Source organism: Fundulus heteroclitus, unplaced genomic scaffold (genome assembly GCF_011125445.2).
Source record: "Fundulus heteroclitus isolate FHET01 unplaced genomic scaffold, MU-UCD_Fhet_4.1 scaffold_68, whole genome shotgun sequence".
Classification (NCBI taxonomy): domain Eukaryota; kingdom Metazoa; phylum Chordata; class Actinopteri; order Cyprinodontiformes; family Fundulidae; genus Fundulus; species Fundulus heteroclitus.
In genome coordinates this window covers 889,444-914,291 of record NW_023397121.1, presented here as the reverse complement: position 1 = coordinate 914,291, position 24,848 = coordinate 889,444, and the positions used below count along the sequence as shown (strand labels likewise).

At 46.6% G+C, this 24,848-nt stretch overlaps 2 protein-coding genes and 1 long non-coding RNA gene across 3 annotated transcripts; all 3 read left to right on the top strand.

Moving 5' to 3' along the window:
* The first annotated feature begins 940 nt into the window (after positions 1-940).
* On the top strand, positions 941-13,974 carry LOC105921874 (tetraspanin-7). The gene is made up of 7 exons (XM_036133864.1): positions 941-1,643; positions 10,379-10,567; positions 11,750-11,824; positions 11,902-11,997; positions 13,062-13,217; positions 13,448-13,531; positions 13,632-13,974. The coding sequence occupies exons 1-7, from the start codon at positions 1,563-1,565 to the stop codon at positions 13,698-13,700; spliced, it is 750 nt and encodes a 249-aa protein (XP_035989757.1). The 5' UTR covers positions 941-1,562; the 3' UTR covers positions 13,701-13,974.
* A 2,278-nt stretch (positions 13,975-16,252) lies between these two features.
* On the top strand, positions 16,253-20,335 carry LOC118561626 (mid1-interacting protein 1-B-like). The gene is made up of 2 exons (XM_036133869.1): positions 16,253-16,384; positions 17,872-20,335. The coding sequence occupies exon 2, from the start codon at positions 18,151-18,153 to the stop codon at positions 18,652-18,654; it is 504 nt and encodes a 167-aa protein (XP_035989762.1). The 5' UTR covers positions 16,253-16,384; positions 17,872-18,150; the 3' UTR covers positions 18,655-20,335.
* An 818-nt stretch (positions 20,336-21,153) lies between these two features.
* On the top strand, positions 21,154-22,038 carry LOC118561628. Its single transcript, XR_004930177.1, has 3 exons — positions 21,154-21,178; positions 21,299-21,328; positions 21,465-22,038. It is a non-coding gene; the product is annotated as an uncharacterized LOC118561628 (long non-coding RNA).
* The last annotated feature ends 2,810 nt before the right edge of the window (positions 22,039-24,848 follow it).

Sequence of the window (24,848 nt, the reverse complement as noted above, 5' to 3'; positions counted from 1 at the left end):
TCTCCATGTAATCCATGTTCTCCATGTTCTCCATGTCCTCCATGTTCTCCATGTTTTCCATGTTCTCCATGTTCTCCATGTTCTCCATGTCCTCCATGTCTCCCATGTTCTCCATGTTCTCCATGTTCTCCATGTCCTCCATGTCCCCCATGTTCTCCAAGTTCTCCATGTCCTCCATGTCCTCCATGTTCTCCATGTTCTCTATGTTCTCCATGTCCTCCATGTTCTCCATGTTCTCTATGTTCTCCACATCCTGCCACCAGCTCCCTTGTGATTAAAGGGACGGTACCCTGAACCGGTGTCGTCATTCTCTGCTAGAGACAAGGTTCTGCTGCCCTGACGTCTCTCTTAGAACCCGGGTTATGCTGCAGAACAGAGAAGGTTCTAGCAGGACTGGGCTCTGCAGCTGTCCACAAGAAGGTTCTGGAGGACAGAACAAAGGTGGTGGCGGAACCAGGCTCTCTCTTCCAGGGTTCTCAAAGAAATGTTCCACCTCCTCCTCCAGCAGCTAGATGGCTGAAACCTGGACCCAGTTAGACCCAACAGAACCAGAACCATCACGGCATGTTTGTTTCTGACTGGTTCTGACAGAACCTCTGGGTTTGTTCCCTCAGTAAACCTGTTCATCTGCCTAGAACCCCGCTGGTACCGAGCGGCTGCTTGCTGGAACCTCCAGAACCAGAATCTTTCTGACCGGTTCTGACAGAACCTCTGTGTTTCTGCTTAGAACCCCGCTGGTACCGAGCGGCTGCTTGCTGGAACCTCCAGAACCAGAGCAGCAGAGGAAGCAGCTCCAGGCGGCCTTGTGACCGGCATACTTCACACCGTGACGCCACAATCTGCACCGAGGTGAGGGCCACACCCACAGAAACCCACCCACACCCACAGACATCACCCACACACAGAAACCCACCCACAGACACCCACCCACACCCACCCACAGACATCACACATCCACAGAAACCCACGGACACCAGACACCCACGGACTCGGCTTCCAGAAGGTTCTAACGTTCAGCTGCGCTGGTACTGACCCAGAACCAGCCTGGAACAAGAGTTTGGACCAAAGTCCAGATTTGCTGCGCTGCGGTTCTAGGTTCCTCCAGCAGGGGGCGCCTCAGCGAGCAGGGAAGAGGAGCAGGAGCCTTCCTCAGCGCACTCTGACCGAGGAAGAGGAGCAGGAGCCTTCCTCAGCGCACTCTGACCGAGGAAGAGGAGCAGGAGCCTTCCTCAGCGCACTCTGACCGAGGAAGAGGAGCAGGAGCCTTCCTCAGAGCACTCAGACTGAGGAAGAGGAGCAGGAGCCTTCCTCAGCGCACTCTGACCGAGGAAGAGGAGCAGGAGCCTTCCTCAGAGCACTCAGACTGAGGAAGAGGAGCAGGAGCCTTCCTCAGCACACTCAGACCGAGGAAGAGGAGCAGGAGCCTTCATCAGCGCCCTCAGACCGAGGAAGAGGAGCAGGAGCCTTCATCAGCGCACTCAGACTGAGGAAGAGGAGCGGGAGCCTTCATCAGCGCCCTCAGACTGAGGAAGAGGAGCAGGAGGTCCAGGTGGAGTCAGATCATGGCGCCCAGCAGGATGGAGACCAAACCGCTGATCTTCTTCCTGAAGATGCTGCTGCTGCTCTACTCCTTCATCTTCTGGGTGAGCACCTCCTCCTCTTCCTCCTCCTCCTCCTCCTCTTCTTCCTCCTCTTCCTCCTCCTCCTCCTCTTCCTCCTCCTCCTCCTCTTCCTCCTCCTCCTCTCCTTCCTTCCTGCAGGTGAGTCCAGGTGTTTGCAGCAGGCAGGAGAACCAGGTGGAGGAGATGTGAGGTTCCACAGCAGGAGCAGGAACCGGTTCTGCTGAGGGTCCGGCTGACCCAGACCTGCTGCAGGGTTCTGGTTCTGGTTCTGCTCTCTGGGTCGGAGCACCTGGACTCGGCCCGTTTCTGCTGAACCTACTTCAGTTCTGTCAATGTGGCTCCTGACCCGGTTCTGATCGGTTCTACTAACACCACGGCCCGGTTCCTGATACTGGTTCCTGTGACCGGTTCTGGTCATGGCCCGGTTCTTGTTACAGGTTCTGGTTGTGGCCCGGTTCCTGTGACCGGTTCTGGTCATGGCCCGGTCCTGCCAGCCTTAAACCTTCCGGGCTGGAGCCGGTCTTCACAGCAGGAGGTTCTGCTTGCGGTTCTGTTGGACTTCAGAGCCTGAGGCTGGGCTTGTTCTGCGTGGAGCTTTTCCAGGGAGGGAGAACCGTGAAGCCACATCAGAGAGCTGCTGGTCCACACACAACCAGGCCTTTGATGGCTGCAGCCAATCGGATCAGAACCCTCCAGAACAATCTGCCCTCAGACGTTCTGTGAAGCGGAACCAAAGCGGAACCAAACAGTCAGACCTTTGATGCTGCCTGGTGTGTCCACGCCTCGGCTCAGAGAACGCCGCAGAACTCACCTGGACGTTCTACTGCTGCAGGTGAACCACAGGAACGGTTCTGACCACCTTTCTAGACCCATGTTCTCTGGTCCAGAACATTTAATGACTTTAAACCCTGTGTTCTCTGGTCCAGAACATTTAACAGCCATAGACCCTGTGTTCTCTGCTCCAGAACATTTAACAGCTGTAGACCCTGTGTTCTCTGGTCTAGAACATTTAACAGCTGTAGACCCTGTGTTCTCTGGTCCAGAACATTTAACAGCTGTAGATCCTGTGTTCTCTGGTCCAGAACATTAAACAGCCGTAGACCCTGTGTTCTCTGCTCCAGAACATTTAACAGCTGTAGACCCTGTGTTCTCTGGTCCAGAACATTTAACAGCCGTAGACCCTGTGTTCTCTGTTCCAGAACATTTAATGACCCTAGACCCTGTGTTCTCTGGTCCAGAACAATTAACAGCTGTAGACCCTGTGTTCTCTGCTCCAGAACATTTAACAGCCATAGACCCGTGTTCTCTGGTCCAGAACATTTAACGGCTGTAGACCCTGTGTTCTCTGCTCTAGAACATTTAACAGCCGTAGACCCTGTGTTCTCTGCTCCAGAACATTTAACAGCTGTAGACCCTGTGTTCTCTGGTCTAGAACATTTAACAGCTGTAGACCCTGTGTTCTCTGCTCCAGAACATTTAATGACCCTAGACCCTGTGTTCTCTGGTCCAGAACAATTAACAGCTGTAGACCCTGTGTTCTCTGCTCCAGAACATTTAACAGCTGTAGACCCTGTGTTCTCTGGTCCAGAACATTTAACAGCTGTAGATCCTGTGTTCTCTGGTCCAGAACATTAAACAGCCGTAGACCCTGTGTTCTCTGGTCTAGAACATTTAACAACCATAGACCCTGTGTTCTCTGCTCCAGAACATTTAACAGCTGTAGACCCTGTGTTCTCTGGTCCAGAACATTTAACAGCTGTAGATCCTGTGTTCTCTGCTCCAGAACATTTAACAGCTGTAGACCCTGTGTTCTCTGGTCCAGAACATTTAACAGCCGTAGACCCTGTGTTCTCTGTTCCAGAACATTTAATGACCCTAGACCCTGTGTTCTCTGGTCCAGAACAATTAACAGCTGTAGACCCTGTGTTCTCTGCTCCAGAACATTTAACAGCCATAGACCCGTGTTCTCTGGTCCAGAACATTTAACGGCTGTAGACCCTGTGTTCTCTGCTCTAGAACATTTAACAGCCGTAGACCCTGTGTTCTCTGGTCCAGAACATTTAACAGCCGTAGACCCTGTGTTCTCTGCTCCAGAACATTTAACAGCTGTAGACCCTGTGTTCTCTGGTCTAGAACATTTAACAGCTGTAGACCCTGTGTTCTCTGCTCCAGAACATTTAATGACCCTAGACCCTGTGTTCTCTGGTCCAGAACAATTAACAGCTGTAGACCCTGTGTTCTCTGCTCCAGAACATTTAACAGCTGTAGATCCTGTGTTCTCTGGTCCAGAACATTAAACAGCTGTAGACCCTGTGTTCTCTGCTCCAGAACATTTAATGACCCTAGACCCTGTGTTCTCTGGTCCAGAACAATTAACAGCTGTAGACCCTGTGTTCTCTGCTCCAGAACATTTAACAGCTGTAGACCCTGTGTTCTCTGGTCCAGAACAATTAACAGCTGTAGACCCTGTGTTCTCTGGTCCAGAACAATTAACAGCTGTAGACCCTGTGTTCTCTGGTCCAGAACAATTAACAGCTGTAGACCCTGTGTTCTCTGGTCCAGAACATTTAACAGCTGTAGATCCTGTGTTCTCTGGTCCAGAACATTAAACAGCCGTAGACCCTGTGTTCTCTGGTCTAGAACATTTAACAACCATAGACCCTGTGTTCTCTGCTCCAGAACATTTAACAGCTGTAGACCCTGTGTTCTCTGGTCCAGAACATTTAACAGCTGTAGATCCTGTGTTCTCTGCTCCAGAACATTTAACAGCTGTAGACCCTGTGTTCTCTGGTCCAGAACATTTAACAGCCGTAGATCCTGTGTTCTCTGGTCCAGAACATTTAACAGCTGTAGATCCTGTGTTCTCTGCTCCAGAACATTTAACAGCTGTAGACCCTGTGTTCTCTGGTCCAGAACATTTAACAGCTGTAGACCCTGTGTTCTCTGGTCCAGAACATTTAACAGCTGTAGATCCTGTGTTCTCTGGTCCAGAACATTAAACAGCCGTAGACCCTGTGTTCTCTGCTCTAGAACATTTAACAACCATAGACCCTGTGTTCTCTGCTCCAGAACATTTAACAGCTGTAGACCCTGTGTTCTCTGGTCCAGAACATTTAACAGCTGTAGATCCTGTGTTCTCTGGTCCAGAACATTAAACAGCCGTAGACCCTGTGTTCTCTGGTCTAGAACATTTACCAGCTGTAGACCCTGTGTTCTCTGGTCTAGAACATTTACCAGCTGTAGACCCTGTGTTCTCTGGTCTAGAACATTTAATGACTTTAAACCCTGTGTTCTCTGCTCCAGAACATTTAATGACTTTAAACCCTGTGTTCTCTGCTCCAGAACATTTAACAGCTGTAGATCCTGTGTTCTCTGGTCTAGAACATTTAACAGCTGTAGATCCTGTGTTCTCTGGTCCAGAACATTAAACAGCCGTAGACCCTGTGTTCTCTGGTCTAGAACATTTACCAGCTGTAGACCCTGTGTTCTCTGGTCTAGAACATTTAATGACTTTAAACCCTGTGTTCTCTGCTCCAGAACATTTAATGACTTTAAACCCTGTGTTCTCTGCTCCAGAACATTTAACAGCTGTAGATGCTGTGTTCTCTGGTCTAGAACATTTAACAGCTGTAGACCCTGTGTTCTCTGGTCCAGAACATTTAACAGCTGTAGACCCTGTGTTCTCTGGTCTAGAACATTTAACAGCTGTAGACCCTGTGTTCTCTGGTCCAGAACATTTACCAGCCGTAGACCTTGTGTTCTCTGGTCTAGAACATTTAACAGCTTTAGACCCTGTGTTCTCTGGTCTAGAACATTTAACAGCTTTAGACCCTGTGTTCTCTGGTCCAGAACATTTAACAGCTGTAGACCCTGCGTTCTCTGGTCCAGAACATTTACCAGCTGTAGACCCTGTGTTCTCTGGTCTAGAACATTTAACAGCTGTAGACCCTGTGTTCTCTGGTCTAGAACATTTAACAGCTGTAGACCCTGTGTTCTCTGGTCCAGAACATTTAACAGCCGTAGACCCTGCGTTCTCTGGTCCAGAACATTTACCAGCTGTAGACCCTGTGTTCTCTGGTCTAGAACATTTAACAGCTGTAGACCCTGTGTTCTCTGGTCTAGAACATTTAACAGCTGTAGACCCTGTGTTCTCTGGTATAGAACATTTACCAGCTGTAGACCCATGTTCTCTGCTCCAGAACATTTAATGACCCTAGACCCTGTGTTCTCTGGTCCAGAACAATTTCCAGCTGTAGACCCATGTTCTCTGGTCCAGAACATTAAACAGCCGTAGACCCTGTGTTCTCTGGTCCAGAACATTTAACAACTGTAGACCCTGTGTTCTCTGGTCTAGAACATTTAACAGCTGTAGACCCTGTGTTCTCTGGTCCAGAACAATTACCAGCTGTAGACCCATGTTCTCTGGTCCAGAACATTAAAAGCCGTAGACCCTGTGTTCTCTGGTCTAGAACATTTAACAGCTGTAGACCCTGTGTTCTCTGGTCCAGAACAATTACCAGCTGTAGACCCATGTTCTCTGGTCCAGAACATTAAACAGCCGTAGACCCTGTGTTCTCTGGTCTAGAACATTTAACAGCTGTAGATCCTGTGTTCTCTGGTCCAGAACATTTAACAGCTGTAGATCCTGTGTTCTCTGGTCCAGAACATTTAACAGCTGTAGACCCTGTGTTCTCTGGTCCAGAACATTAAACAGCCGTAGACCCTGTGTTCTCTGGTCTAGAACATTTAACAGCTGTAGACCCTGTGTTCTCTGGTCCAGAACAATTACCAGCTGTAGACCCATGTTCTCTGGTCCAGAACATTAAACAGCCGTAGACCCTGTGTTCTCTGGTCTAGAACATTTAACAGCTGTAGATCCTGTGTTCTCTGGTCCAGAACATTTAACAGCTGTAGACCCTGTGTTCTCTGGTCCAGAACATTAAACAGCCGTAGACCCTGTGTTCTCTGGTCTAGAACATTTAACAGCTGTAGACCCTGTGTTCTCTGCTCTAGAACATTTAATGACCGTAGATCCTGTGTTCTCTGCTCCAGAACATTTAACAGCTGTAGACCCGTGTTCTCTGGTCCAGAACATTTAACAGCCGTAGACCCTGTGTTCTCTGCTCTAGAACATTTAACAGCTGTAGACCCTGTGTTCTCTGCTCTAGAACATTTAACGACCATAGACCCTGTGTTCTCTACTCCAGAAAATTTAACAGCTGTAGACCCTGTGTTCTCTGCTCTAGAACATTTAACGACCACAGACCTGTGTTCTCTACTCCAGAAAATTTAACAGCTGTAGACCCTGTGTTCTCTGCTCTAGAACATTTAACGACCATAGACCCTGTGTTCTCTACTCCAGAAAATTTAACAGCTGTAGACCCTGTGTTCTCTGCTCTAGAACATTTAACGACCACAGACCTGTGTTCTCTGCTCTAGAACATTTAACAGCTGTAGACCCGTGTTCTCTGGTCCAGAACATTTAACAGCCGTAGACCCTGTGTTCTCTGCTCTAGAACATTTAACAGCTGTAGACCCTGTGTTCTCTGCTCTAGAACATTTAACGACCACAGACCTGTGTTCTCTGGTCCAGAACATTTAACAGCTGTAGACCCTGTGTTCTCTGGTCTAGAACATTTAACAGCCGTAGACCCTGTGTTCTCTGGTCTAGAACATTTAACAGCTGTAGACCCGTGTTCTCTGGTCCAGAACATTTAACAGCCGTAGACCCTGTGTTCTCTGGTCCAGAACATTTAACAGCCGTAGACCCTGTGTTCTCTGGTCTAGAACATTTAACAGCCGTAGACCCTGTGTTCTCTGGTCTAGAACATTTAACAGCTGTAGACCCTGTGTTCTCTGGTCCAGAACATTTAACAGCTGTAGATCCTGTGTTCTCTGGTCTAGAACATTTAACAGCTGTAGACCCTGTGTTCTCTGGTCTAGAACATTTAACAGCCGTAGACCCTGTGTTCTCTGGTCTAGAACATTTAACAGCCGTAGACCCTGTGTTCTCTGGTCCAGAACATTTAACAGCCGTAGACCCTGTGTTCTCTGGTCTAGAACATTTAACAGCCGTAGACCCTGTGTTCTCTGGTCCAGAACATTTAACAGCTGTAGATCCTGTGTTCTCTGGTCTAGAACATTTAACAGCTGTAGACCCTGTGTTCTCTGGTCTAGAACATTTAACAGCTGTAGACCCTGTGTTCTCTGGTCTAGAACATTTAACGACCGTAGACCCTGTGTTCTCTGGTCCAGAACATTTAACAGCTGTAGACCCTGTGTTCTCTGGTCCAGAACATTTAACAGCTGTATACCCTGTGTTCTCTGGTCCAGAACATTTAACAGCCGTAGACCCTGTGTTCTCTGGTCTAGAAGATTTAACAGCTGTAGACTGTGTGTTCTCTGGTCTAGAACATTTAACAGCTGTAGACCCTGTGTTCTCTGGTCCAGAACATTTAACAGCTGTAGACCCTGTGTTCTCTGGTCTAGAACATTTAACAGCTGTAGACCCTGTGTTCTCTGGTCCAGAACATTTAACAGCTGTAGACTGTGTGTTCTCTGGTCTAGAACATTTAACAGCTGTAGACCCTGTGTTCTCTGCTCTAGAACATTTAACAGCTGTAGACTGTGTGTTCTCTGGTCCAGAACATTTAACAGCCGTAGACCCTGTGTTCTCTGCTCTAGAACATTTAACAGCCGTAGACCCTGTGTTCTCTGGTCTAGAACATTTAACAGCTGTAGACCCTGTGTTCTCTGGTCCAGAACATTTAACAGCTGTAGACCCTGTGTTCTCTGGTCTAGAACATTTAACAGCTGTAGACCCTGTGTTCTCTGGTCCAGAACATTTAACAGCTGTAGACTGTGTGTTCTCTGGTCTAGAACATTTAACAGCTGTAGACCCTGTGTTCTCTGCTCTAGAACATTTAACAGCTGTAGACTGTGTGTTCTCTGGTCCAGAACATTTAACAGCCGTAGACCCTGTGTTCTCTGCTCTAGAACATTTAACAGCCGTAGACCCTGTGTTCTCTGGTCTAGAACATTTAACAGCTGTAGACCCTGTGTTCTCTGGTCCAGAACATTTAACAGCTGTAGACTGTGTGTTCTCTGGTCTAGAACATTTAACAGCTGTAGACCCTGTGTTCTCTGGTCCAGAACATTTAACAGCTGTAGACCCTGTGTTCTCTGGTCTAGAACATTTAACAGCTGTAGACCCTGTGTTCTCTGCTCTAGAACATTTAACAGCTGTAGACCCTGTGTTCTCTGGTCTAGAACATTTAACAGCTGTAGACCCTGTGTTCTCTGGTCCAGAACATTTAACGACCGTAGACCCTGTGTTCTCTGGTCTAGAACATTTAACAGCTGTAGACCCTGTGTTCTCTACTCCAGAACATTTAACAGCTGTAGACCCTGTGTTCTCTGGTCTAGAACATTTAACAGCCATAGACCCTGTGTTCTCTGGTCTAGAAGATTTAACAGCTGTAGACCCTGTGTTCTCTGCTCTAGAACATTTAACAGCTGTAGACCCTGTGTTCTCTGGTCTAGAACATTTAACAGCTGTAGACCCTGTGTTCTCTGGTCTAGAACATTTAACAGCTGTAGACCCTGTGTTCTCTGGTCTAGAACATTTAACAGCTGTAGACCCTGTGTTCTCTACTCCAGAACATTTAACAGCTGTAGACCCTGTGTTCTCTGGTCTAGAACATTTAACAGCTGTAGACCCTGTGTTCTCTGGTCTAGAACATTTAACAGCTGTAGACCCTGTGTTCTCTGGTCTAGAACATTTAACAGCTGTAGACCCTGTGTTCTCTACTCCAGAACATTTAACAGCTGTAGACCCTGTGTTCTCTGGTCCAGAACATTTAACAGCCGTAGACCCTGTGTTCTCTGGTCCAGAACATTTAACAGCCGTAGACCCTGTGTTCTCTGGTCCAGAACATTTAACAGCTGTAGACCCTGTGTTCTCTGGTCCAGAACATTTAACAGCCGTAGACCCTGTGTTCTCTGGTCCAGAACATTTAACAGCCGTAGACCCTGTGTTCTCTACTCCAGAACATTTAACAGCTGTAGACCCTGTGTTCTCTGGTCCAGAACATTTAACAGCCGTAGACCCTGTGTTCTCTGGTCTAGAACATTTAACGACCGTAGACCCTGTATTCTCTGGTCTAGAACATTTAACGACCGTAGACCCTGTGTTCTCTGAACCTTCTCACCATTAAGGTGCTCATGGATCCAGGTGATTTCCGTCTGCAGATGGAGCTCCAGGTTCTGTAGTTTCTCCCTGACCAAAGTGAGCTGATGGAGCAGGAACCCTGTCTCTGATCAGATCTCATGATTACGGCGTTAATGATGACGTCCAGTCAGACTGGCATCAGTCAGCGGGCGCCATGTTTGCTTCTCTGGTTCCGGCTCCCAGGGCGCTTCTCTTCTCGTCTCTTCGTCACTTTGGCACTTCGCTGCCGGGGCCGCCCTCAGTCCACAGTCATGTGCTGCTGGGTCACGATCCGACTCCTTCCTGTGAGTCAGTCCCTGCCACGCTCTGACCAAACAGGAACACCAGCCAGACGTGGACCGTACGCATGTTCCCTCAGCTCACCCCACCAGACGTTCCAGCAGAACCTTTAGAACTGGTCCAGAATCAGGTCCAGCATCAAAGTTCTGCAGATTTAATCCTCGGTGTTTTGTGTTATCGGGTTTATCTGGGGACATCTAAACAAGGCGTGTGATTGGCTGTCTGACGGCTGGCTCCTCCCCCTCAGGTGACAGGTGTGGTCCTGCTGTCGGTGGGCCTGTGGTGGAAGTTCATGCTGGGACCCTACACGCTGCTGATCTCCAGCAGCCCCCCCAACGCGCCCTACGCGCTGGTCGCTACCGGCGCCGCCATCATCCTGTTCGGGCTGTTCGGCTGCTTCGCCGCCTGCAGGGGGCGCCCCTGGATGCTCAGACTGGTGGGTGTTTCTGTCTGTTGGTGCCCTGCTTTCTGACGACTGTCAGTAACATCATCTCCTGACCTCTGACCTGTCCTCATCTGATGACTGTCAGTAACATCATCTCCTGACCTCTGACCTCTGACCTGTCCTCATCTGATGACTGTCAGTAACATCATCTCCTACCTGTCCTCATCTGATGACTGTCAGTAACATCATCTCCTGACCTCTGACCTCTGACCTGTCCTCATCTGATGACCGTCAGTAACATCATCTCCTGACCTCTGACCTCTCCTCATCTGATGACTGTCAGTAACATCATCTCCTGACCTCTGACCTCTCCTCATCTGATGACTGTCAGTAACATCATCTCCTGACCTCTGACCTCTGACCTGTCCTCATCTGATGACTGTCAGTAACATCATCTCCTGACCTCTGACCTCTGACCTGTCCTCATCTGATGACCGTCAGTAACATCATCTCCTGACCTCTGACCTCTCCTCATCTGATGACTGTCAGTAACATCATCTCCTGACCTCTGACCTCTCCTCATCTGATGACTGTCAGTAACATCATCTCCTGACCTCTGACCTCTCCTCATCTGATGACTGTCAGTAACATCATCTCCTGACCTCTGACCTCTGACCTGTCCTCATCTGATGACCGTCAGTAACATCATCTCCTGACCTCTGACCTCTCCTCATCTGATGACTGTCAGTAACATCATCTCCTGACCTCTGACCTCTCCTCATCTGATGACTGTCAGTAACATCATCTCCTGACCTCTGACCTCTCCTCATCTGATGACTGTCAGTAACATCATCTCCTGACCTCTGACCTCTGACCTGTCCTCATCTGATGACTGTCAGTAACATCATCTCCTACCTGTCCTCATCTGATGACTGTCAGTAACATCATCTCCTGACCTCTGACCTCTGACCTGTCCTCATCTGATGACTGTCAGTAACATCATCTCCTGACCTCTGACCTGTCCTCATCTGATGACTGTCAGTAACATCATCTCCTGACCTCTGACCTCTGACCTGTCCTCATCTGATGACTGTCAGTAACATCATCTCCTGACCTCTGACCTCTGACCTGTCCTCATCTGATGACTGTCAGTAACATCATCTCCTACCTGTCCTCATCTGATGACTGTCAGTAACATCATCTCCTGACCTCTGACCTCTGACCTGTCCTCAGTACGCCGTGCTTCTGGCTCTGGTCTTCGTGACGGAACTCGTCGCTGGAATCTCTGGATTCGTCTTTCGTCACGAGGTCTGAAGCGTTTCTGTTTGCAGCTCTTAGAACCGTAACCTGTGCAGAAAAGCTGCTGAACGGCTCCATGTTCTCAGATTAAAGGAACCTTTTTGGCTTCGTACTCGGATGCTGTGAAGTGGTACAACGGGTTCGATGAGAGGAGCCAGGCTGTGGACGGGGTCCAGAGCAGAGTGAGTCTGTTTCCAGCTCCAAATGTGTGACTGGTTCTGATGCATATTTAGCTACAAACATGAGAAAATGACTTCATTTACAAGGACGACTGTTTAATGAACGACTGGAAACAACTACCTGTTTATACTCAGAGGACAATATACGTCAGCATTCTGAAACCAAACCTGGAGCTAAGCCACCAAGAAGAACAGCAGCAGAAGTAAACGGCAACGTTTGCAGCAGGGATGCGTCTAAACCAGGGGTCTGCAACCTGTGGCTCTTTCTACCCTCCACACTGGCTCTTAATAACTTTCGCTACAAATTATATTTTTATTATGTTACGTTAATGCGGGTTTTAGCAGTTTTTTATTGGAATAATTGCTTTTAATTTTCACAACAGAATGATGCTAAAAGTGCCCGTAATATTTAATTTTAAATCAATATTCTTTCATTATGTTGGAAAATGGAAACTAAGATTTTTTTTTTTTACATCATCATCCACAAATATCAACATCCCGTCCATCCTCTTTTTTTTAAACCTCAAACTAGACATAAAAGGGCGTTTCTTTAACGATGACAACATATTTCCTACAGTACTCTAAACGAGTTTAATTCAAGGGGACTGTAGGCAAAATGGCTCTTTGGACTGTAAAGGTTGCAGGCCTGTGATCTAAATGGTGCAGGATGGTGGTTCTCCAGGGTTAGGGTTATATAAATACTTTTTTTTTTTTTAATAATGATAATGTATTAAGCCAGCGTATGTTTGACACCACTGATCTAAACGGTGCAGGATGGTGGCTCTCCAGGTCCTGTACCGTTAATCTGGCCTATCAGGGGAGACCCTCGGTGAAGGTTTGATCCCCCTCCCCTACAGGATGGCTGTGTAGCGTCCCTCAGGGACCCTTCATCGGCTCTTCTGCTTTCATATTTAAATGTTTAGTCTATAGCTCCATCTGTTAAAGATCAGCATTCATATTTATCTTTTAAAGTCACCATTATCCCCCATACGTTGACCTGCAGGTCCTGCGATATGCAGACGATGCGCTGATTTACCTGTGGGTCACCTGAATGTGTTTCTTTGCAGCTGCGCTGCTGTGGAGTTCAGAACTACACCAGCTGGTTCAGCAGCGCGTACTTCCCTAACAACGGTATTCCTGCCAGCTGCTGTGTCAGTTTCCTGGAATGCAGCAAAGCCGACCTGAAGAACGCCACTCTGGCTGCCCACAAAGTCTACCGACAGGTCAGGAGCTAAACGCCGGCGGCTGCATCCACCACTATATTCTCACTGCAGCGATTTAAACCTGGGCGTGAATAATAAACTACATTTCTGATCAACTTACCCTGAAAAAGGAGCGTTTTCATAATCAGTCATTATTGTATGACGTGGTCAGAAAAGCTTAACGTCCTAATTTACACGTTGAGACGTGTGATCTGGACGGATCAGGACACTGAGCGTCTCCGTCTCTGCAGGGCTGTTATGAGCTGGTGGTGTCCTTCATAGAGAGCAACATGGGAGTCATCGCTGGGCTGACATTTGGCATCGCCTTCTCTCAGGTGAGACCCGCTCAGGTGCGACCCGCTCAGGTACGACCCGCTCAGGTACGCTGAGCCGGGCGTGGTGGACATACCTTAGTAACCCAGCTTTGTGTCCCAGGTGGTCGGGATGTCTCTGGCCTGCTGCTTGTCCCACTTCATCACCACCAACCAGTATGAGATGGTGTGACAGGTGAGCTGAGCACAGGTGTGTTTCCCTCACCTGCCCAGCGGGGAGTCCTGACCTGCATCTTCCGTCTCCTAGCAACCTGAGGGAGGACGTCACCGTGGAAACCTGCAGAAACTCCTTGTTTCTTGTATTTATTGTTTTACATTTGCAGTATCTACATGCGCCCAGCAGGGGGCGCCGCTGCATCGTACAGATACAGACCAGTGTGATCGGTGCATAAAAGCAACATTTCCTGTTTAGAAAATAAAAATATCTGGGAGTGAAGCTGAGCTCATTAATGTTATTCTCTTCTTTCTTCTAAAAGAAAATAACTTTAGCCGTAAAGCTGGGATTCTGGTTTAATTTACAGAAGTTTGAATGAGAAGCAATGAAGCCATGAAATCAGTTTCCAGCAGCTTTTCACCTGATGGGTTCCTTCAAAATAAAAGCCTGTCCTGTCAGGACTGGGCAGCTCTCCTGCCCACAGCGAACCAGCAGCGGAGGAAAAGATGGTGATCAGTAACTCCATGGGTAATAATATAATATAATATAATATAATATAATATAATATAATATAATATAATATAATATAATATAATATAATATATTTATATTTATTCTGACATTAAAAGGTTCATATTTACAGGTGGAGATCTGTCCAGGTGCTGCAGCACCACAACATGCCTGTTAGCTTAATGGTCTCTAAGCTCTGTAAGCACGGTCGTGTGTGAAAAGAGCTTTGATGATGCTGATAAACAGTCTAAAATAAAACATGGATAAAAATAGATCAAATAATGAAAAAAGATAAATTAATAATAAATAATAAATGGATTAATAAATACATAAAATTATTAACGTAAATTATAAATAAATTATGAAATACATTATTAATATAAATAATAAATTAATTGATAAAAACACTAATAACATAAAGAAGTGTATTAATGAATTAATACACTATCAACATAAATAATAAATGAATTAATTATTAACATAAATCATACATTATTAACAAAAATAATAAATCAATGAATACATTAGACATAAATAATAATAAAAAATAATAAATACATTAACATGAATAATAAACGAATGAATAAATTATTAAGATACATCATAAATTCAAGACTAAATACATTATCAATATAAATGATAAATTAATTAATAAATTATTAACTTGAATAATACATTATTAGCATAGATAATAAATTAATAAATACATTATTAATATAATAATAAATTAATTAATACATTATTAATATAATAATAAATTAATTAATAAATACACTAACATCATAAATAATAACTTATTAACACACATTACATTTATGAATTATTAACATAAATAATAATAAAAAAGAATCAATAAATTATTAACATATACATAATAAACTAAAGACTAAATACATTATCAGCATAAATAATAAATGAATTAATAAATTATTAACATAAATAATAAATTAGTACATTAACATGATAAATTAATTATTAAACAAATTATTAATATACATAATAAACAAATGAATAAATTATTAACATACATAAGAAATTAAAGACTAAATACATGATCAACATAAATAATAAATAAATTAATAAATTAATAACATAAATAATAAAGACTAAATACATTATCAACATAAATAAGAAATGATTAAATAAATGATTAACATAAATAATAAATAAATAAATGATTAACATACATAATAAATGAATTATTAAATAAATTATTAACATACATAATAAACTCAAATACGTGAATACCGGCGACATGAAATATAAACATTTATTCACTTCATTGTACTCCGACCGTAAACGTTTGAACATTTTCCAACGTTCCATGTGACGTCATGTCTTGAATTGCCAAAAACATTATAAACGTTGACGCCTTGTTGGGCGGGTTCTGCCTGCTGCAGATGCGTCAGAGCGTCCGCCATGTTGAATGTGGCAAATCTGCAGTTAGTCTGAGTCACCTAAAAAGTATCGGAGGGAGTTTTAATCACAGAACATACTTTATATTTGTAAAATTTTTGTAATATTACAAGTTTATTTTCGTATCCCTTTAGCTTCAGTCTCCTGAATTTATTCTCGTAAAGAATAAAAATAATTAAAATAATCTAACCTTGCCCTATTACTCCAGGAGTGAAATAATTCTGCAAATTGTGACTATTCTGGAAATGTTCCCTCTTAATTCTCATAATATGACGTTTTTCTCATAACATTACCACTTTTGTCTTTTTTTTTTTTTTTTACTTTATTCTGATTTTTTTAAACTTTATTCTCATTTTATCTCTTTTATACTCTGTTCCTAATCTGTGACTATACCAGAACTTAAAAGGGTGACACGGTTTTATGAAATAATGAAGACCACGGTTGGTACATTTTCATGCAGCACAGGAATGAGGCATCTTCTCTGATCCACGTTCACTACAACAGAACTTAACTTCTCGCTGCCACACACAAAATGGCGGTGACGTTGACGTACGAACCCGCGCCCAACGAGGCTTCTACGTATATGATGTCTCTGTGTGTGCCTCGCTGTGATTGGCTGTGGCTGAGGCTTCCTGAGCCGCTAAGCCCCGCCCCCCCGCCGCCCATGTTCAGTGGACCCACCGACCGCGCTGAGCTCATCGCTTCCCGGACCGACAGGCGACCAGAAGCCGGCGTTCAGAACCCCGACAGCAGCCAGGAACCGGGGCCGGTACACGGTAAGCCCTCCGGACCGAACCGGCGGGGAGGTTTCCGGTTAATGAGGCGGACCGAGTCCGTATAACGGGAGCCGAGTCATGAAATACCGGCGGTTGTGACCCGGATACGGCGGAGAGAGGATGTTTTATTCTCCGTTAGGGACGTTTAGAACAGAACCAGCGAACTTCCAGGAGTTCTGGTGAATTCTGGCGTCTGACCGGCTGCTGCTTCGGCTCGACGGTCCCGTTAAAACCACCGGATGATGCTGCTTCCATCATCGGACAGTTCCGGTATTCTCTCACTTCCGGCAACAGTCCTGCTGCCCAGAGGCCGGTTCGCCTCCTCCGTTTGTGGTTCTGGAGGCCGGCCTGCTCCCAGAACCGAGGTGCTGGAGAACATGGTTCTAAGGCAGGAGAACATGCATTTCTGCTGGAGAACATGTGTTTATGCTGGAGAACATGTTTATAATGCTGGAGAACATGGTTCTGAGGCAGGAGAACATGTGTTTCTGCTGGAGAACATGTTTATAATGCTGGAGAACATGTGTTTCTGCTGGAGAACATGTGTTTCTGCTGGAGAACATGTTTATAATGCTGGAGAACATGGTTCTAAGGCAGGAGAACATGTTTATGAGGCAGGAGAACATGTTTATAATGCTGGAGAACATGTTTATGATGCTGGAGAACATGGTTCTAAGGCAGGAGAACATGCGTTTCTGCTGGAGAACATGTTTATGAGGCAGGAGAACATGGTTCTAAGGCAGGAGAACATGTTTATGAGGCAGGAGAACATGTTTATAATGCAGGAGAACATGTTTATAATGCTGGAGAACATGTTTATAATGCTGGAGAACATGTTTATGAGGCAGGAGAACATGTGTTTCTGCTGGAGAACATGTTTATAATGCTGGAGAACATGGTTCTAAGGCAGGAGAACATGCGTTTCTGCTGGAGAACATGTTTATAATGCTGGAGAACATGGTTCTAAGTCAGGAGAACATGCGTTTCTGCTGGATAACATGTTTATGAGGCAGGAGAACATGCATTTCTGCTGGAGAACATGTTTATAATGCTGGAGAACATGTTTATGAGGCAGGAGAACATGTTTATGAGGCAGGAGAACATGTTTATGATGCTGGAGAACATGTTTCTGATGCTGGAGAACATGTTTCTGATGCTGGAGAACATGGTTCTGAGGCAGGAGAAAATGCATTTCTGCTGGAGAACATGTGGTTCTGAGGCAGTAGAACATTTGTTCCTTCAGGAGAACATGTGTTTCTAAGGCAGAAGAACATGTGTTCCTTCAGGAGAACGTGTTCCTCACAGCAGCAGTAAACCTGATGTAAATGTTCTTGGTGTGTTTAAAGGAACATCCAGATCGGTGTCGACCCGGTTTAATGTTTCCAGAACCAGGATCACTGTCAGCTTCTAGGTTACTGAGCTGGGTTCTCCTGGGTTCTCCTCGACCGTCTCTGTGGGGCTGAATCCTGTCTTTCTCTTGTTCCCAGGTGGAGAACCGTGAGGAACCCTGTACCCCGCCTGGACCTGAGACCAAGCAGAGCGTGTGTGGGCCCGGTTCTGCCTGGTTCTGCCTGGTTCTGCCCGGTTCTGCCCGGTTCTGCCTGGTTCTGCCCGGTTCTGCCCGGTTCTGCCTGGTTCTGCCTGGTTCTGCCCGGTTCTGCCCGGTTCTGCTTGGTTCTGCCCGGTTCTGCCCAGCAGCTGACCCAGGATCTGCGGTTCCGTAATCCCCCTAAGAGGTTTAGCGGGCTAACTCTGGACCTGCAGCCATGATGCAGATATCTGAGTCCTACAACCAGAGGAAGTCTCTCTTCACCGCCATGAGCCGCTTCATCGGCGCCGTCAACAACATGGACCAGACGGTGATGGTTCCCAGCCTGCTGCGGGACGTTCCGCTGGGGGAACCCCAGGACCCCCAGGGGCCGGGGGCCGCCCCCTCCACCGGGGGGGCCGTGTACTTCCAGCCAGACGGGGACATGTACAGCTCCTACGTTCTGCTCAAGTCCATCCGCAACGACATGGAGTGGGGCGTCCTGCGGGGCGCCGAGCGGCCCCCAGACCCGGCGGGGGACCGGGCGGGGGACCGGGCGGGGAACCCAGCGGGGAACCCGGCGGGGAACCCGGCGGGGGACCGGGCGGATGGCGAGGATGAGGACCTGGAGAAGCAGTTCCACTTCCACCTGAACGGACTCCACGCCGTCCTGTCCAAGCTGACGCACAAAGCCAACACTCTGACCAACCGCTACAAGGAGGAGATCGGCTGCAGGAACTGACCGCCGGTTCCCCGGGGCGCCGTGCCGGAACCTGCCGCCCGGCCGAGCGTGAACCCCCCCAGGCACCGGGGCCTCCTGTAGGGCCCAGAACCAGTTAGTGTAGCTCAGAGACCGACGGTGGGCCGGTTCTTCTAGACCTCTGCAGCACTTCTCTGGGATGTTCCTGCTGGAGAACAGGTGTTCCTGCTGGAGAACAGGTGTTCCTGCTGGAGAACATGCGTTTCTGCTGGAGAACATGCGTTTCTGCTGGAGAACATGCATTTCTGCTGGAGAACATGTGTTTCTGCTGGAGAACATGCGTTTCTGCTGGAGAACATGCGTTTCTGCTGGAGAACATGCATTTCTGCTGGAGAACATGTGTTTCTGCTGGAGAACATGTTTATAATGCTGGAGAACATGTTTATGAGGCAGGAGAACATGCATTTCTGCTGGAGAACACGAGTTCCTGCTGGAGAACAGGTGTTCCTGCTGGAGAACATGCGTTTCTGCTGGAGAACATGCGTTTCTGCTGGAGAACATGCATTTCTGCTGGAGAACATGTGTTTCTGCTGGAGAACATGTTTATAATGCTGGAGAACATGTTTATGAGGCAGGACAACATGCATTTCTGCTGGAGAACATGTGTTTCTGCTGGAGAACAGGTGTTCCTGCTGGAGAATAGGAGTTCCTGCTGGAGAACAGGGGTTCCTGCTGGAGAACAGGTGTTCCTGCTGGAGAAGAACACGAGTTCCTGCTGCAGGAGAACACGAGTTCCTGCTGGAGAACACCAGTTCCTGAGGCTGGAGAACTCGAGTTCCTAATGCAGGAGAACATGTGTTCCTGCTGCTGGAGAATAGGAGTTCCTGATGCTGGAGAACACGAGGTCTTGAGGCTGGAGAACACGTGTTACTGTTGCAGGAGAACGTGTTCCTTCATGACAATGGGCCGGTTCTTCCAGACCTCAGGGAGAACATGTCCTTCCCTTTGCTCCTCCTGGTGTTCTGATGTTTATAAGGAGCAGAACTGGAGAGAACCCAGTAACGAGTGCAGGGAGAACCCACAGGAGTCCGATACGTTCAGGTTCCTCGTCGCTGCAGTGATCTACAAGTGTCCTTGAACGCACCGTCTGCTCTCTGGACGTTCTGCAGACGGAGGCCCGTTAGCTTGTGCTGAAGAACCCGGACTGGGCCGGGCGGTTCCTCCAGGTGTCCCGTCATGCTGTAAACTGAACTATGCAAAGATGCTGGTAGCAGAACCCGACTGGAACCCCCAGTCGGTTCCCTGACGCACAAACACCAGAAGTCTTTAGTCCGCCAACCTCAGCGAGAACCAAAAGAGAACCGGGAACCGCAGAGCGGACTTTTCTGTCTGTAGCTGGAGGAACGTGGGAAAGGTTCGACCGTCATCAGAACGTTCTTTGACAGATAAAACTGGGCTGAGGGCACTTTTAGAACCTAGATCCAAATGGGTTCTGTTCAGCTCGGTTGGTACATCTTCTATGATGAAGGTGATCTAGAACGTCTCCTGATGAAAGCTGAAAGCCAGCAGCGGGTCAGAACCCTCTAAAGCAGCTAAATTAGAACGACCCAAAGCTGAAGGGTTCCTGCGGTTCCTCTGGCTCTAGAACGGGGTTTGGTTCTGGCAGCTTTGGATGTTTTTATTTAATGTCCAGCTTGGTAATAAAAGGTTCTGATGAAATCTTCAGTGTTTTGCTTCATTTCAGAGGAACATCCTTCAGGTACGAGAGATGAGCTCAGTAAGGAGGTTCTATGGCTCAGAAAGATCTCTGCTGGTAGCCTAGGGGGTTCCTAAGGTTGTTCAGAACATTCACAGTTCTAGAAGTTGTGGGGGCCTTCAAAGTCAGGTCCAAAGTGGTTCTCCTTAGTGGTACCTTTATGTTCTGGACCCCTTTCTAGGCTGTCTAAAGGCCATTTAAGAGGTTCTAAGGAGAATCTGAAGGGGAGTTGGTGCTAAAGGTTGTCTGGGAGGAACCAACGGTGAGTCCAGATGTTTTTCTGTATGAAAAACAAAGAGACCCGGTTCTAAAGTCCTTCCACTGGAGAACAGACTTTAAATACTTCTTAGTGAGGATGCGGGCAGCAGGTTCTGGATCAGCTGCAGCGTTCTGATCCACTTTTTAGGCAGACCTGTGAAAACACCGTTGCAGTGATCAGTTCTACTAAAGATAAACATGGATTAGTTTCTCCAGTCATCAGTCCTTTAATCCTGGAAATGTTCTCCAGGTTCTAGAAGGTCCACTTTGTCATTAGATGGAGGTTCAGTCCTTTAATCCTAAAATCCATCAATCCATGTGTTATAGCTGTATAGGTCAGAGGTCAGCTACACCGTGTCCTCCATCAGCAGCATATGTGCCCAGGGGTCAGAGGTCAGCGGCATATTTGGTCAGAGGTCAGCAGCATATGTGCCCACAGGTCAGAGGTCAGCAGCACATATGCCCAAAGGTCAGAGGTCAGCAGCACATATGCCCAAAGGTCAGTGGTCAGCAGCATTTGTGCCCAGAGGTCAGCGGCATATTTGCCCAGAGGTCAGAGGTCAGCAGCATTTGTGCCCAGAGGTCAGCGGCATATTTGCCCAGAGGTCAGAGGTCAGCGGCATATTTGCCCAAAGGTCAGAGGTCAGCAGCATATGTGCCCACAGGTCAGAGGTCAGCAGCACATATGCCCAAAGGTCAGAGGTCAGCGGCATATTTGCCCAAAGGTCAGCAGCATTTGTGCCCACAGGTCAGCAGCACATATGCCCAAAGGTCAGAGGTCAGCGGCATATTTGCCCAGAGTTCATTGGTCAGCAGCACATATGCCCAAAGGTCAGAGGTCAGTGGCATATTTGCCCAAAGGTCAGAGGTCAGCAGCATATGTGCCCACAGGTAAGAGGTCAGCAGCACATATGCCCAGAGGTCAGCGGCATATTTGCCCAAAGGTCAGAGGTCAGCAGCATTTGTGCCCAGAGGTCAGCGGCATATTTGCCCAAAGGTCAGAGGTCAGCAGCATATGTGCCCACAGGTAAGAGGTCAGCAGCACATATGCCCAGAGGTCAGCGGCATATTTGCCCAAAGGTCAGAGGTCAGCAGCATTTGTGCCCAGAGGTCAGCAGCATATGTGCCCAGAGGTAAGCAGCATATGTTCCCAGAAGTCAGAGGTCAGCAGCATTTGTGCCCACAGGTCAGAGGTCAGCAGCATATTAGCCCAGAGGTCAGAGGTCAGCAGCATATGTGCCCACAGGTCAGCAGCACATATGCCCACAGATCAGAGGTCAGCAGCATATGTGCCCAGAGGTCAGCAGCATATGTGCCCACAGGTCAGCAGCACATATGCCCAAAGGTCAGAGGTCAGCGGCATATTTGCCCAAAGGTCAGAGGTCAGCAGCATATGTGCCCAGAGGTCAGAGGTCAGCAGCATATGTGCCCAGAGGTAAGCAGCATATGTTCACAGAAGTCAGAGGTCAGCAGCATTTGTGCCCACAGGTCAGAGGTCAGCAGCATATTAGCCCAGAGATCAGAGGTCAGCAGCATATGTGCCCAGAGGTCAGCAGCATATGTGCCCAGAGGTAAGCAGCATATGTTCACAGAAGTCAGAGGTCAGCAGCATTTGTGCCCACAGGTCAGAGGTCAGCAGCACATATGCCCAGAGATCAGAGGTCAGCAGCATATGTGCCCAGAGGTCAGCAGCATATGTGCCCACAGGTCAGCAGCACATATGCCCAAAGGTCAGAGGTCAGTGGCATATTTGCCCAAAGGTCAGAGGTCAGCAGTATATGTGCCCAGAGGTCAGAGGTCAGCAGTATATGTGCCCAGAGGTCAGAGGTCTTTGGAGTCCAGATGAGAGCCGCTGATATTATTAAAAGTTGTCCTCAACTTCCTGAACTTGGTGTGTGTGAAGTTGTTAATATACCTGCCCCACCAGTCCTTCCCTGATCCTCTAACAAACCTCAGTTTAGCCAAAACTTTGTAAAATGCCAGAGTTTCACTTTCTTTTCATTTCCAAAGTTAGGAAAGTTAATTTTAGAATCCAAAGTTAGGGTTGAACGTAAGATCCCAGCAGTGGGCTTCTGGGGTTTAGACCTTGGATGTTTGGAACATTTATAGATGCAGTAGGTAAGTTCTCTATAAATGTTGTTTTTTCATACATATGTGTTAAAACTGTAACATATGAAACAGATAATGTGTGAAAAAATCCACCTTCTCTGGCTCCTCACAGGGATCATACTGCCATTAGCAGCAATACAGAACACTGCTTCAGGTTAGAAAATACCAACCTGGCTCTGATTGGCTGATAGCAGTGTCCATCCAGGGCAGTTCCTGGCTCTTATTGGCTGTTAGCAGTGTCAATCAAGGGGAGTTCCTGGCTCTGATTGGCTGTTAGCAGTGCCCATCCAGGGGAGTTCCTGGCTCTGAGCTACCTCTATAGTTATGCTGCTATAGGCTTAGGCTGCTGGAGGACATCAGGGTCTATTTCTCTCACTCTACTGATTTCTACTGTTCTCCAGTTTTGCATTGTATTACATTGAAATGACTGTCGTCATTTCAGCTTTTAACTTTTTGTTCTCTCTCTTTTTCTTCATAGTAGGTACACCTGGTCTGGCGTTCTGTTAACTGTGACATCATCCAGAGAAGACGGCTCACCCGCTACTACCATCTAATGTAGAACAGATTACTAGATCAATGTGTGCTTCTGTGCTTGTTTGTCTCTCTTGTTGTGTCTCTGTTCTGTCTTCTGTAACCCCAGTCAGTCGAGGCAGATGACCGTTCATACTGAGCCCGGTTCTGCCGGAGGTTTTCCTTCCCGTTAATGGGGAGTTTTTCTTCCCACTGTCGCTTCATGCTTGCTCAGTATGAGGGATTGCAGCAAAGCCATGTACAATGCAGATGACTCTTCCTGTGGCTCTACGGTTCCCCAGGAGTGAATGCTGCTTGTCGGGACTTTGATGCAATCAACTGGTTTCCTTATATAGGACATTTTTGACCAATCTGTATAATCTGACCCAATCTGTATAATATGATTGAACTTGACTTTGTAAAGTGCCTTGAGATGACATGTTTCATGAATTGGCGCTAAATAAATAAAATTGATTTGAATTGAATTGATTGGCTGTTAGCAGTGTCAATCAAGGGGAGTTCCTGGCTCTGATTGGCTGTTAGCAGGGCCAATCACTGTTGTGTACAGGCTGCTCACATTACTTTTCCTACACTTTGACGAAGCTGCACTGTTCTGAGCTGCTGGCTTCAGCAGGTGGGGAACTTATTTGGTGTGGAAATTATTAGGAGTTCATCTTTAAGAGTCCATTATAAAAATTAAAACAAGAACACAAGTACCTGAAAAATGTGCCAAAAGCAAAAGATGCCCAGCAGTCCAGGGTACACCCTGCTCTGCTAGAACAGAGTAAATAAATCCTAAATGAACTAACTGAATGCTAATCTAATAAACTGCTAGCCTGAAAAATCAACAGACTGAGAAACTCACTATTGTGACTCCCTAAGGAGGCATTAATGAGACAGAGCTGCTGACATCACTACATCTGTGGAGCTGATTCTAGCTTCACATTTAGAACCCTAGTTAAACGTGAGGACGGAACCGCGCAGATGTTTTTAGACACTAAAGCAAACGTGCAATCAACTGTCAAAATGATGACCCGGGGTCTCATTTCTAAAACATTGTATAGAATCCATACAAACGTTTAATTATGCCAATCACTGAGAAGGACATGCAGCCTAACCTGAACATTAGTTTTCCAGGTTCTACCCACCCATAGAAAGTCAATGCACAGCACCTCATGAGTGTTAATGACTAGACAGCTGATCAGTGTTATTCCATGTTTAACAGTGGAAACCATGGAGAGAAAGATAAGAAACTGAAAGAATTTAACAGGAAGGCGTTTATAAAATATATAAATCAGAGCTAGTTTGATGGTCTGAGAGATTACTCCTTTAAACTGTGTTTCATTCTGTCTAAAGTAACATTTTACAGTTTTCTTTTTTAAATAGTCTTTGTGAATATTCATTACCGTGTTTTTTCCGGCTATAAGGCACACTTAAAAATCCTTAAATTTTCTAAAAACAATTAAAGCTAATCCTTATATATGATTCCCATACTTGTGCTTACTGATTTAGTTTATGTGGCACAATCACTCAAAAATATGTTAAAATGTGTAAGTACGACTTTGGTTAGCAACAGAGCATTAGGTCACTACCTGAGGACCCC

Coding starts and splice junctions, on each gene's coding strand:
- LOC105921874 (XM_036133864.1), top strand. CDS start 1,563: ATGGCGCCCAGCAGGATGGAGACCAAACCGCTGATCTTCTTCCTGAAG. Junction 1,644..10,378: donor TCTACTCCTTCATCTTCTGG/GTGAGCACCTCC, acceptor CCTCCCCCTCAG/GTGACAGGTGTGGTCCTGCT. Junction 11,998..13,061: donor TGGACGGGGTCCAGAGCAGA/GTGAGTCTGTTT, acceptor GTTTCTTTGCAG/CTGCGCTGCTGTGGAGTTCA.
- LOC118561626 (XM_036133869.1), top strand. CDS start 18,151: ATGATGCAGATATCTGAGTCCTACAACCAGAGGAAGTCTCTCTTCACC.